This window comes from Talaromyces proteolyticus, assembly GCF_021365285.1.
Source record: "Talaromyces proteolyticus strain PMI_201 chromosome Unknown BGW36scaffold_2, whole genome shotgun sequence".
Lineage (NCBI taxonomy): Eukaryota > Fungi > Ascomycota > Eurotiomycetes > Eurotiales > Trichocomaceae > Talaromyces > Talaromyces proteolyticus.
In genome coordinates, this window is record NW_025764278.1 from 714,984 (window position 1) to 728,118 (window position 13,135).

Consider the following 13,135-nt stretch of genomic DNA (forward strand, 5'->3'; position numbering starts at 1 on the left):
TTGTAAGCTACATGTGTGAGCAGGGAATAGTTGTCTTTTTAAGAATGATACGGATTAATAACAAACATTGAACCGAGCTGGTAGCACTATCATGCAAAATATTTTTAGTTTTATTACCAAGAATTTCAATTTTTAATATCTATCCAATGTACACTATATTAAGACTCTGGCTCGGTTATGCCTCCAAAAGTAACTGCCTTAATGGTGACGAATTCGTCAATACCGTACTTACTGCCTTCACGGCCAAACCCACTCTGCTTAACGCCGCCGAATCTAAACATTCGAGTTAGTATGCAAGGTCGATAAATGCGCAGGAATCAAAAGTAACTTACGGTGAAGCAGCATCGCTGATAAGACCTGTGTTCACGCCGACCATACCGACCTCTAAAGCTTCAGCGATACGGAAACAGCGCTTAACATCACTAGAGAAAAAATATGCAGCTAGGCCGACCTCGGCACGGTTAGCGAGTTCGATGACGTCCCTCTCTGTTTCGAAGGGGAATAGCCCAGCGACAGGACCAAAAGTCTCTTCAGAGGCTATCAACATGTCCTTGGTCATGCCCGTCAAGACGGTTGGGTGATAGAAGTTTTCTCCAAACTCCGTCGCTCGTTCGCCGCCAACGACGACCTTGGCGCCCTTGGATGCAGCATCATGTACGTGTTCGGCAACCTTATCGACGGCGCGCGAGTGAATGACTGGGCCGTGCGTAGTGCTTGATTCGAAGCCGGGTCCGAGTTTGAAGCCTCTGACCTTATCAGCGAACCGCTTCGCGAATTCGTCGTAAATTCCCTTCTGAACATAGATGCGGTTGGCGCATACACAGGTTTGTCCTGAACTGCGGAATTTGGAGGTGATAGCGCCTGCAACGGCGGCATCAATATCCTTGACGTCATCAAACACAATGAATGGTGCGTTGCCTCCGAGTTCCCAGGAAACTTTCTTTATGGTCGAAGAGGCCTGCTTCATGAGTAGTCTACCGACGTTGGTCGACCCAGTGAAGGAGACCTTCCGGACGGTAGGATGAGTGGTCAAGGTTTCGCCGACCTCAGCCACATTCTCATTGGTGGTTACGATATTAACAACACCTTTGGGGATCCCGGCACGATGGGCCAGCTCGGCTAGGGCATTGGCAGTGAAAGGTGTCTCGCCTGGGGACTTGACGACAACTGTGCAGCCAGCTGCCAGAGCAGGCGCCACTTTTCGTGTGATCATGGCAGCGGGGAAGTTCCATGGAGTGATGAGACCGCAAACACCGACTGGTTCCTTGAGGGTGATAATTCTGTTACCAGGCACTGATGACGGGATAGTGTCTCCGTAGACACGGGGAGCTTCTTCACTAAACCACTCAAAGAAGTTTGCAGCATAGATGGCCTCTCCTTTGGCATCGGCAAAAGGCTTGCCATTTTCCCATGTAATTAGTGTTGCTAGGTCGTCTGCGTTGTCTACCATTAATTGATACCATCTTCGCAGCATGCGGGCACGTTCGCGCGCAAGGGTCTTGCGAAATGCAGGAAAAGCGGCGGCAGCAGCGTCGATGGCCTTTTCTGTATCGGCGGCATCGAATTCTGGGCAAGTCCCGATGAGTTTACCATCGGAAGGGTCTTTGCAGTTATTATCCATTAGCAAGCCGTTTCCTGGGGTTCTAACCGCGGCAATTCTCACCGTGAACTTCGAATGTCTTGCCTGACTGGGCACCAACCCACTCGCCATTGACATATGCCTTTTCGATGAACAAGGACTTGTCTTTCAACTGAAACCAGATTTAGCTGAAATATTGCAAACTCTATAGCCATGATGCACCTACCGGAGGAACGGTATGGCCCATACTGTATAGTCGTAGGAAGGCGGGAGCTGTAGGTATTGAATAAGGGTATCGCAGGGATTGCCTTGTTAATTGTCGAGTCACAGGACGGACGAGTCGCTCCATTGCAGTGATGGGGGAACAGGCGCTTCAGCTAATTATAAAGACGCTCCGTGGTGACTGGTTGTTATTATCGTGAGGGGTAAGTACATTCACCTCTTAACCGACAGCTTCGGAACGAAGTCCTATTTGTTGTTGGCCCTTCGCAGCGGACTCCGGAGCAATTTGTCGCCCTCCACAGGCAAACAGAGTTCGTAATTAGATGCCGTTTTTTGCCGTAGACGCTGTGTCGCAAGAAAATCCGAGCAGCAGACAGCAGGGTATTTCTAAGCAGAAGACTTGAGGTGCTGCTTCGAAGCTGCGGCGAACACACCCAGCGATGATTTGCTCCGCTGCTCCGAACGTCATCTCCACATCACGTGCCCCACGTCATGGTGGCATCTATCGTTCACAGACGCGTCCACAGCCAGTAAGCTGATTCTACTGCATCGTGCGACTCCTGGATCTCTTCGACGGTCCAATGGCCATCGTGGGCTTCATCTCTGGAAAAACTGTTGAGGCTGTTCGGCCGTATAGGCCAATCAGAATGCTAGGCTGCTTTCGGCGTTGTTCGCCAATCATGTCAGGGAAGCGACTTATCAGCATCCGTCAATCAACACTGTCTCATAGCCACCAGTATGGATTCGGGTGTTACCACGGCTAGGAACTCTGACGCAGATTAACTTTTCTACTTCTCATGACTACGCTACGCTTAGATTGATTTTCACTCTTTGTGACACAAAGTATGGCATGATGAATGCAACCATGGAGGACGCCGTCGTGGCTATTGAGCTTCAAATATGACGTGGCTGGAGATGGGACAGCTTACCTTGGCACCATCTTGGAATTCTCCGAGAGATACAACCTTCTATGTGAAGTGCACCGTGGCTAATGGGTGATCACGGCCAGCATTGCCAAGCGTGTTCAAAGAAACGCACATTGTCCCCTGTAGATTCGAAAGCTGCTCCACGGCGCTAGCCTTTAAAATTCAAGCAGACCTGGACATGGCCCGAGTGCTGCATATCAAGTACGCAGCCGTGACTCGCCGACTATGAAATAGCTCGTGGATTTGACTAGGCATTCATACCGTTCATCATTATTAAGCAACGATGTAGATGGCAGCGATTAAGGAATGGAGTGATTGGTATTCTTTCGTTCATAGAGCTACCGTGATCCATCACAGTAGGTTCGAGTTCTACATTTAGTAACTCAGCATATGTACGTTTCATCTTGGTCAATAAGCAATAGATCTGCAAACAGCACGCTCGCTCTAGTCTATTCTGTAAGGATTAACAACAAGATAATAGACCACACTCGGCGTACCAATGTGTCAGAAACTGAAAGCTCATGGAGATTGGACGTGAAAATCAAGCTCAAGCCAATGCACAACAAGCAATCTTTGTTATGGTTCTGTGGCAAATCGAGCGTCTAAATCCAGGCCCTCAAAGGCCAATGCGAATGCGAATGCTTATTTCCGTATGCGATCGGTAAGGACGAACTGCTATTCGCAGGAGCTATTGAATAGCGCAAATCCCTATAGCCTGGAAAGTTTGCAGAATCCGCCTGTGGCCAGTAGTATTTCATAACTATCTCCATTATTAGTTCGCTACCATGCCTTCTATTCTAGTCCTTCTTGACTGTATGTCCTTTACCTTGGAAAGCTTAAACTAATGAATTACTGGATAGTGGCTTCGAGGGATTTTGATATCCTCCGACCACGTTCCTATGACGTGATAAGCTAGTGCTCAGTGTTTAAATAGAGGCTATCATAATAGTAAAAGCTGCCATATCCTCTGACGGTAGTGAATCTTCGGTATTGATATTGCCGAGTCGGGCCTTTCAGAAAACCTCAACATACATAGAAAATTGGAATATTCCTTACTGCGATGGATAATGAAAAGAAAAATTCAAACACATAATCAGCAGTCCATAATTTGAGGTTTGACACTTTTGTGAGGGATCTTCACGTTGTGGACTTATTGAACACCCGTTTGGGAAGTGCCAGGGGCTTATTGATACACCAAAACGGAAATCCCGCACCAACTCGGAATCACACCCTCAACGCCCTCAACGTCGCCACTTGGAGATTCTATTGAGTCTTTGAGCAGATTCACTGCTGATTTGATACCATATTATCGACAATGTTGGTTCGAATACGACTTTATTGCTGCCCAAAATCTCCCTGTCCGTCTATTGACAGTGCGCGTGATATCAACGTGATTTAGTGCCAGCCAGCTCGTCTGCGCCATGGTGTTCTTTGAGAGATTATAAAGGAAAGTCAATTGTTCCTCAGCTCCCTTGTTTCCTCCTGCATCGATCGAGTAGCTCCACAGTGTCCACACTTCAAAGCTATCTCGTTGTCTCTTTACTCAACTCCAACCTCATAACCCACGAGTGAGTGACAAGGCGCACCGCGACATACATTACAAATGAAGCCACTCATCCTAATAACCCAGATTATGCTGTTATTGCTCGCCCAGCAGGTAGCTGCTGCTCCTGTTGTGACCGAACGCAGCAGGTGGTGCTTGGGTGTTGGCGAGATATGCGATAAAGCAAAGAAAGACAATATCCAGCCGCCAAGTATCGATTGAGAAATGTAAGTTGATGATGGAGTCCTGGAGTGATGAAGTATGAACTTGTTTCAAATACTAATTTGTTGTGCCAGTGGAGCAACATTGAAAGCCACTCTCGTTAAATTGAATCAACCATTGGAATTTGCTCTGCTTGCGATTCTCTCTGCTTCTTTGTACCTGGCTTAGTCTGGTATGCGTTTCGACAGTTTATCAACATGTGAAGTTTGCCCGTCGTTGATTTTCGCCGAATGTTTGGCTGGAGGTTGACAGGAAGCGTGAAATTCAAACAACGAGGTTTGGGAGATAGTCAATTATGCTTTATGCCGATGATGACTACGACGGAAACAAACCAAATTATGATACTCCATCGGCATGCGAATACAAGCAAGAAACATGATGATTACGAATCGAATCCTTCCATTTAACAATGGCCTACAAGCTTTGCCACATTCGACGTGTTTATATTGTACGTGAAATTTGTTTTCATTCTTTATTCTGATCCACTTGACCTTTTTAAAAAACAAAACGAAACATGCTGACTCGAATTTCATACAGCTTCTTTCACATTCATTTCATCTGATCAACAGAACTCGACTCAACCCTTGTTTGAGTCTTATTCTGCACCTCGGATTTTAATTTTAATTTTGTCAATACTCTTCTTAAACCCCCTTGCTTATATGAATCTGCAGAAATCCGCAAATCAATTCATGTAATTATTCATAAAATAGGCGGAGAGCAGTGGAGAATCTGAGAAGCGATTGACTTTTTCTAGTCCTTGGTCTTCAAGGCTAATCACTGCTCTCGTCATATGTATTTACCAGGCGACATACTCTTCGTTGATTACATATTCAAAATATTTGATCGCTTGACTTTCTCCTCCAGCTTAAGATTGGAGAATATATCTAGTTGTAGAATTCCACAGTATAGCATATAGTTGTGGGAGCTTCTATTCAATTTTAATATTTTCGAGTGATACCCGACTTATGTTACACAACATTAATTCACGACGACATTTGCATCTTAGAATAGCCGGAATTCCTTGCAAATAGTACTTATGCAGCGCTTGATGGGATTATCATTGTCAATATATTCAAATGTTCCTAGGACACTCGTCATCATCCACGTTTTCGATTCCTGACACGCTCAAATATCGAGACACTGGAAATGATTCATGAAATGCTAAGAAAATAGATTCATGGATGCCTGAATGAGTGTGGTGGCCTGGTTAAACAACCACGACGAAGAGATCAAGGCTGCCGTCATCGACAGAGCTGTCGAGCGGCAGAATAGGATTAGAAGAATAATTTGATGTAGAAATTGCAGGCATGAATATAGTCAGCCATAAAGCTATTTAGACTGAGAAGCGGATTTGTACTAGTAGGTGCTGCCAACCGTGGGTTCGTAACGTCATAACATAGTATAGTGCTATGCCTATTTAGGAAGGAATGTGTGCAGTTGAGTTGCCTAAATTGAAGTACTAAGCACGTTCAAGCCAAGCGAAAAGATTTATATTCCACTATACTGAAATTGAATTTAGTTCCTCTAATTCTTTATTCTGTGAGCACCTAAACACAGCAGTCGATTATTTCCGGCCGACTCATTTGTACGAAGGCAGCCAGCTACACATGTGCAACGTTGATACTCCGCTTGCACGAGATAGCAACACAGAGTCTGCTTAAATAGAGCCCCCCTCTCCTGAAGAAAATCTTTTTTTCTTCATCCCTCAATAACACTCTCAGTCTTCATTTTCGTGTTTATCCACCTCGAAAATAAGTCAACATGAGACCCCATACACTCCTCCTTGGAGCTTTTGTGCTCACTACTGAAGCACTGTTCCATGATGGCCGCCAGCCAACTCTTGCGAACCCGTATAGTGACCAAATTAAATTTCCTCTGGTCCCGGTCGCTGTGGCTGTTGTTCCTACTACCAAAATACTTGTTGCCTGGTCCTCCTTCAAAAATGACAGTTTCTTCGTTCATGGAGACGATATCACGCAAACCGCCTTTTACGACCCTGAAGCATGCGCTGTCGAGCACTTCACTGTATCCCATCTGAGACATGACATGTTCTGTCCTAGTATCAGTCTCGACTTCCAAGGGCGCATCGTCGTCGCTGGAGGTGACACTGAAGAAAGGACCAGCGTCTTTGATGGGCAGGATTGGAAACCTGTTTCTGATATGCATATCCCTCGTGGTTACCATTCCTCAACTATCCTTTCGGATGGACGCATTTTTACCATAGGTGGCTCCTTTAGCGGCGGTATCGGTGGGAAGAATGGCGAGGTCTATGATGTCAATAAGGACGAATGGACTCTCCTATCTAATGCTTCAGCTGAGACTATCCTTACAAAGGATGAAGGCGGGCTCTATCGATCTGATAACCATGCCTGGCTGTTTGCATGGTCCAACGCATCAGTGTTTCAAGCTGGGCCAAGCACTCGGATGAACTGGTTTGACATAAATGACAACGGAACTTCCACGCCGGCTGGAATTCGCAATAATGATGGTGATGCCATGACCGGAACGGTGGCCATGTATGACGCCAACAAGGGAAAGATCCTTTCTCTAGGAGGTGCGCCTTCATACAATGACAGCGATGCTACTGCCAATGCTCACTTAATCACTATCGGAAAGCCTGGCAGTCAAGCAACTGTCGAGACACTCGAGCCAATGCATTCTACTCGTACCTTTGCAAACTCTGTCATTTTGCCTGACGGTAAAGTTTTCGTCGTCGGCGGTCAGTCACATTCCGTCGTCTTCTCGGATGGCAATTCGAGCATGATCCCCGAAATCTGGGACCCAGAGACTAAAAAGTTCACGGAAATGGCAGCACTCCCAATTCCTCGCAACTACCACTCCAGTGCAATACTCCTTCCGAATGCGACTGTTTTCATTGGTGGTGGTGGTCTGTGCCCGGGTGAATGTGACACGAATCATTTGAATGCGCATACCTTTTTCCCTCCATATTTCTACGAAGCTGATGGCGTTACTCTTGCTACTCGCCCCATCATCACCAGTGTGGGGAATTCCACTGTTCAGGTTGGCGGAACACTCTACGCTACTCTTTCGCAACCTGTGGCCTCTAATGAGAAGCTCACTTGGTCTATGGTCCGTATGGGAAGCTCGACACATACAGTCAATACGGATCAACGCCGGGTGTATATGTCGCCCCAGGCTCTTACCCCAACCCTTTTCACTCTCAATTTGCTGAGCGACCCTGGTGTTATGTTGCCAGGATACTGGTATTTGTTTGCTTTGCTGAACGGAGTCCCTAGCAAGGCCGAAATTATTCTTGTTCAGCCTTAATACTGTCTAATCGGTGTCAGATATGATATTGAGACGTTGAAATTATGCATGAGACTATTTATGGCTTGCACTGGTAGTCTTTGAAATGGTTTATTCCGTACAGGTCCAGATTTGCTCTTAATATGAATGAAACCTTGAACTGATCAATTACTGTAGTTCTTCAGACTTTTGACGGCAAGTACGTAATTCACCGCTTTAGTAATATTGTGTGTTAGTAGCCTGTATATGTAGGAAAAAGAAAATTGAGATGTGTAGCATGCATATGCGGCTTGTCCACGCTAATCTCACAACATTTGAATTATTTGCCTGTAAAGGACGTAGTACTTTAGGTTCATAGCTAATGGAAGCTACTTAATATGACCTTGTAAGAAAATAATTATACAACTCAGCTTTGGTACTAGGTAGTCTCTTGGTATAGATATACTCTTATTGCCGGGCTAAGAAACTCATCAATGTTCATGTGACTATTCAAAGACCCAGCGCAGAACAAATAGAATGGAGGAATAAGAAGAATGTAAAGAGATGAAAAATGGAGACCAATTCATAGACCATCTTACCGTTAAGTCGGATAGTCTATCCGTCTAAAATATATAGACAGCACCTTTAGCCTCTCAAATGCTTCGTTATATCTTAACTACCGCCTTTTCAAATATATATATCAATCTTTGCATCAACAACACGATCAGTCTGCAACGGAAGATATACAATTCCTGAGCTTTTATTGAGGTTACGAACAGCACTCATCTGGGTATTCAGAGCTTGCCAACGTTCACCATGTCTCTCTTCTGCTTCACATTAGTCCACTTTTCTTGTCACCGACGTCAGTCAAACGTCTAGTCCCCGATTCCTATTCACGTCTAATGAGAGTTTCCGGGTCAAAATTGCAATTTTAGGCCACTGTCAATTATATCTCATTTCAAATTTGATTTTCGCAATGCTAATAATTTGCACGTTGTTACAATAGTTGTGCGACTTCCGAAATCGAACGAGTTTTCCTTGGCCTTACCGAACTGGTAATATTCGTGTTTGCAGCTCCCTTATCATAAACAAACAACCTCCTCAGGAGCGGCAGCACCGCTGGTTTCAACAGTGGCAAATCCTTCTCAATTCCTTGACCAGAACCTCAGTCGATAAAAATGAGTTGCTTTCAATGTGAGACCTGTGATACTGAGAACGCCGCTTATCAGCATATGGACGCCCTTAATCACTGGGATGCTCGACTTGAGTGTGAGACTTGCAACAGACAGTTTTACTCTAAGAATGCAGTCCACCAGCACAAAAAGGCACTTGGTCATTGGTCACTAACAATCGGTTGCGGGACGTGCTCGGAGAAGTTCTATACGCAAGATGCAGCTAATAAACACATGATTGCGACCAAGCATTACAAAACTTACTGCAAGCCATGTAATTTACGATTCACACACGAGGAATCCCATAAGAAGGTAAGAATTGAATTCAATCGCGTTAGAGAGTTACGTTGTTTATTAATTCTTTGAATGCATCTATCAATAGCATCTGAGTTCTGGAGCGCACCTTCGCTTGCCGATTTCTTGTCTCATTTGCAAGAGCACATACAGTGATACCAGCGGCTTACTTCTTCATCTCCAAGGAGGTGTCTGCCCAGTTACGCCCGTGCTCAAGTGTGACAACATACCTCAAGTTACCCGTCAATACGATGCAGATGGCAAGATAATGAAAAGTCAAATTGGGTGGCATGAAGTGGACACAGGCGAATATCCGCTCTGTGACCAAGCCTGCAAGGGAATCTCTTGGAATTCTGTACTTGCCGCGAAAAATTTGGACATAGAGCGACTATGAGATCTACACCTGAGCTCTTCTACTTGCAAGCAACATGTCTACTGCTGTCCAAATTCTATTCAACACAAAGAATTCGTCATCCTAGTACATTCATCAATCAACTCAAAAGCGAGTCATATCCATGCATGAGGTCTACAAAATGGCAACCACACATTCAGGAATTAGCACCGACCTGAAACGAATCTCACCTTAAGTCTTATTTTCTTGTCTGATTCTGATTCCCTACTCAAGGTGTCATGAACGATATAGGGCAAGGTATTAGGGAATAGTCAGCTATGTTGTTTTCCTTACCGTGGTTTCATTTTGCCGTCCGGTTCTGTATTAGAATTGTGATGCATGGTCTCAGGGTCAATGGACTTAATGGGCAGTTGAGGTGCTTTTCGCTTTGATCTGCAAGTGAAAGATCAATCGTGTGAAATTATAGGACTCGTTAAGATTTACTATCACTTGTGTTTCTATAAAACAATTTCAATACACATCCCCAGGTCAATGTCTTTGTATCATATACACCAGGTATTCACTATTTCAACTTCAAAAGGGCGGGAAGTAAAGCATGCTTTGTGGCATCACCTCATAAGAGGACTTTATTCTGAATAAAATGTGTCACAAACGAGACAGTCCTGATTGGCCTAGCGAGCCAAGTATAAATAAGGTGTGGATCGTGTTCGACGGTCGGTCTTGGCGCGGGATTTAACTGGGCAATCGGACTGCTGGGAAATTTTGTCCGAAGCTTATCTGTCTGCTTGTATCTCGTCAACGTGCGCGACGCCTGCAATTCTCTGTACTCATCGGATCGCATATGGCTCTGCCACGTTTTCACTCCGCCGTCAGTAAGGGGTATACGGGATCTCGATACTACATTTGAATACTAAGTAAAGGCCCTCAAGTCAAACATTGACGAGAGAAACAAGTCCACCCCTTATTGGGATGACCAACCACACGGTATTGCCATCTGCCACCTCTGGACAGCACAGCCTTGTAAACATGCAAAAAGACCCGGGCTCATGCCGCATCGAGTATTGTTTCAGCCTAAATCACTGGCGGTCAGGAAGAAAAAAGACAGGGAGAACTCAGCCGCACAGACGGAAAACAAACTTCCGGGACGAAAATCCCTCATAGTGACCATGTCATCATCCTTTATTTTCCTTCACTATATAATTTTCGCAAGCCCACCTAGCGGAGTACACACCGAAATTTTTTATTATTTTTTTCGAACGGAAAAAATTAATAATTTTTCTGACTGACATACCAAATATCCAATACTCCTGTGCTTTGTGATTGTTGCGATCAACTCAATTGCACTACTTTGATGAACTTGCTTAACAATTCCCCATCGATGAATAACACTCCTGCCTTCCAAGTTCGTTCGTCTGCAGTGATCGTCCAGCAGATTGCTGCAGTCCGGCCATTCTTCTCACCAATCGGCCAAGTAATACAGCCTGACCGACCACCTTAGCAACAGCCATATAGAGAGTTAGGAAAGGATTGATTGAGACGAGCTATGGACACTTGAAGAGCTGGCCAAAAATAGAGACAAAGTATATTCACAAAACAAATTGATGTGAGTTGGTCCGTTTTTTAGCCATTGACATATGGGTTGACGCATCAACTATATATGTAGATAGATATTCAACAACAGGTTCCTGGTTGACCAAAATAATAACCGACAACAAAAAAAAAACTAAGAAAATTGAAAAATATGGGTGTAAATCCAACCGTGATGCAGCGCTTCCTGCGCGTCATCAGTAAACCAGGCGCGAAGCCTGAAATCCAAGGCTCTGCTCCAACCCAGCATGTTGAGGGGGAAGATAATAATCCAGCCGGCTTCACGTCCGCAACCAAGGCCAAAGTCCTCGATCGCTGGCTTGACCGCGTTGTCGTCATCTCAGGCTCCAAGGCTGTATTCGGTATTATTTTCATTGGGTTGGTGACTTGGGCTTTTCTCGGCATCCCTTACAGCGACCTTGACATTTGGCAAGTTCTGATCTCCGACATCCAGGCCATCATCAGTTATTTATTCGACTCCCTGCTGGTGCGTCAGCAGTTGAATCAGTATGATGACGAGATGCTTGTTGCTGTACAGCTCAAGTCCCGACTCTCGAGTCATAACCGGATGATGACCAAGCTCAGCCAAGAATTGAACAAGGAAGAATTGGTAGCTCTGGCCGCTGAAAGCGAAACTAGTCAACACCGACATACGGCCGATTTCCAAACCGAACTGCCCAGTGAAAATCGATTCGGACGTTTTGTCACCGCATTCTCGCACGTCATCGGGCACTTGATTTCAGTCTCAATCTACTGGATAACTGTGCTTGTCTGGATCGGCATGGGCCCTATGAATGACTGGAGCAACCGCTGGCAGTTGGACATGAATTCGGCTTCGTCGGCTGCCATGGTGTTCATATTTTCCTTCCTGGCTAATATCCACGAACGTCATTCGGCATACACGAAGACATGCCTGAATTCTATCTTTATCGTGGACTCAGCCCTGGAGCGGAAACTTCGGTCGTTGACCGGCGATCAAGTAGACAATAGTGTTGTCGTCATCCCTGCTCCCAAGATGAACCCTGTCCAGCGTGCCATTTTCTACTACGCTGACTTTGTGGGAACGCTTATTGGTATCGCCATTCTCGTATGTGTAATCGTTGCATGGATTGCAATCGGCCCGGCTCTCCAGTTTAACGCAAACTGGTGGCTTATCATCGGAACATATGCGGGCCTAGTCGGTATGAACGATGGATTTGTGCTACGAAACATGCAGGCGCGGTTGGACGAGTATGCCGAAGTCGAGTTCGCCACGATCGACAAAGAGGATGAAGCCCTGTTCCATCAAATGCGGTTGACTACGCCGCCAAGGGAAACAATCAATGAATCGACACTCACGTATCGAGTTTCCGATATCATGGGCAGGATCAGTGCACATGAGATAACAGTCCTCATTGGACTTTTTATTATCTTTGGTCTTGTTGCTGGATCCAGCGCATTGCATTGGAGCGAGACGGGACAGCTACTTTCAAATGTGCCCCCTAGTTTGATCGAGACATTCTTCATGCTGATTCTCATCACTGGCCACAATTACGCTGACGAAAGGAAGCGTGCAAACTTGAGGAATCTCTACGAGCGTCGCCTGAGACTGTTTTCGTTCGTCAGCTGCGTCGAGCTTCACGCACAGGGACCCGCTGGATTGGAGAAATCTGCCGTAGCAGTCGCACTCTGAATCTAGCCAAGCTACTGCTACCTCATATGCAACCTAAAAAGTGCTTTTATCTTGTTTTCTTTCGGTTTCTTTCGGTTTATAAAACATGTATTCAACATACATGTCTCACAGTTGTTTGTAACCAATGTCATTCGTTAAAGTCATTTATATATAGTACTTGAAATTCAGTTCGTTTGCGCATAACCTTGATTCTTCAATGATCTTCGAGATATCTCCCTTTCAACCTAATCTTAAGAGGTTGATCAAACAGGACAAAGTATAGAGCTTCTACTCTGGGCTGTAAATAATCAAAAGGTAAGCAGTCAAATTTGATATTCAAA

The 13,135-nt window shown here is 45.2% G+C and overlaps 3 protein-coding genes across 3 annotated transcripts; 2 read left to right on the forward strand and 1 right to left on the reverse strand.

The window, feature by feature from the left end:
* Positions 1 to 158: 158 nt before the first annotated feature.
* BGW36DRAFT_393682 (putative succinate-semialdehyde dehydrogenase Uga2) lies at positions 159 to 1,928 on the reverse strand (the record flags this gene model as incomplete). Its single annotated transcript, XM_046217831.1, has 4 exons — positions 159 to 273; positions 333 to 1,602; positions 1,664 to 1,751; positions 1,806 to 1,928. The coding sequence occupies 4 exons, from the start codon at positions 1,926 to 1,928 to the stop codon at positions 159 to 161; spliced, it is 1,596 nt and encodes a 531-aa protein (XP_046076315.1).
* Positions 1,929 to 6,253: 4,325 nt separating this feature from the next.
* On the forward strand, positions 6,254 to 7,780 carry BGW36DRAFT_354726 (putative galactose oxidase; the record flags this gene model as incomplete). Its single annotated transcript, XM_046213557.1, has 1 exon — positions 6,254 to 7,780. One exon carries the CDS (start codon positions 6,254 to 6,256, stop codon positions 7,778 to 7,780), a length of 1,527 nt encoding a protein of 508 aa, XP_046076316.1.
* A 3,036-nt stretch (positions 7,781 to 10,816) lies between these two features.
* BGW36DRAFT_369114 (Low affinity iron permease-domain-containing protein) lies at positions 10,817 to 12,969 on the forward strand. Its single transcript, XM_046215085.1, has one exon. It carries the CDS (start codon positions 11,298 to 11,300, stop codon positions 12,813 to 12,815), a length of 1,518 nt encoding a protein of 505 aa, XP_046076317.1. The 5' UTR covers positions 10,817 to 11,297; the 3' UTR covers positions 12,816 to 12,969.
* Positions 12,970 to 13,135: the final 166 nt, after the last annotated feature.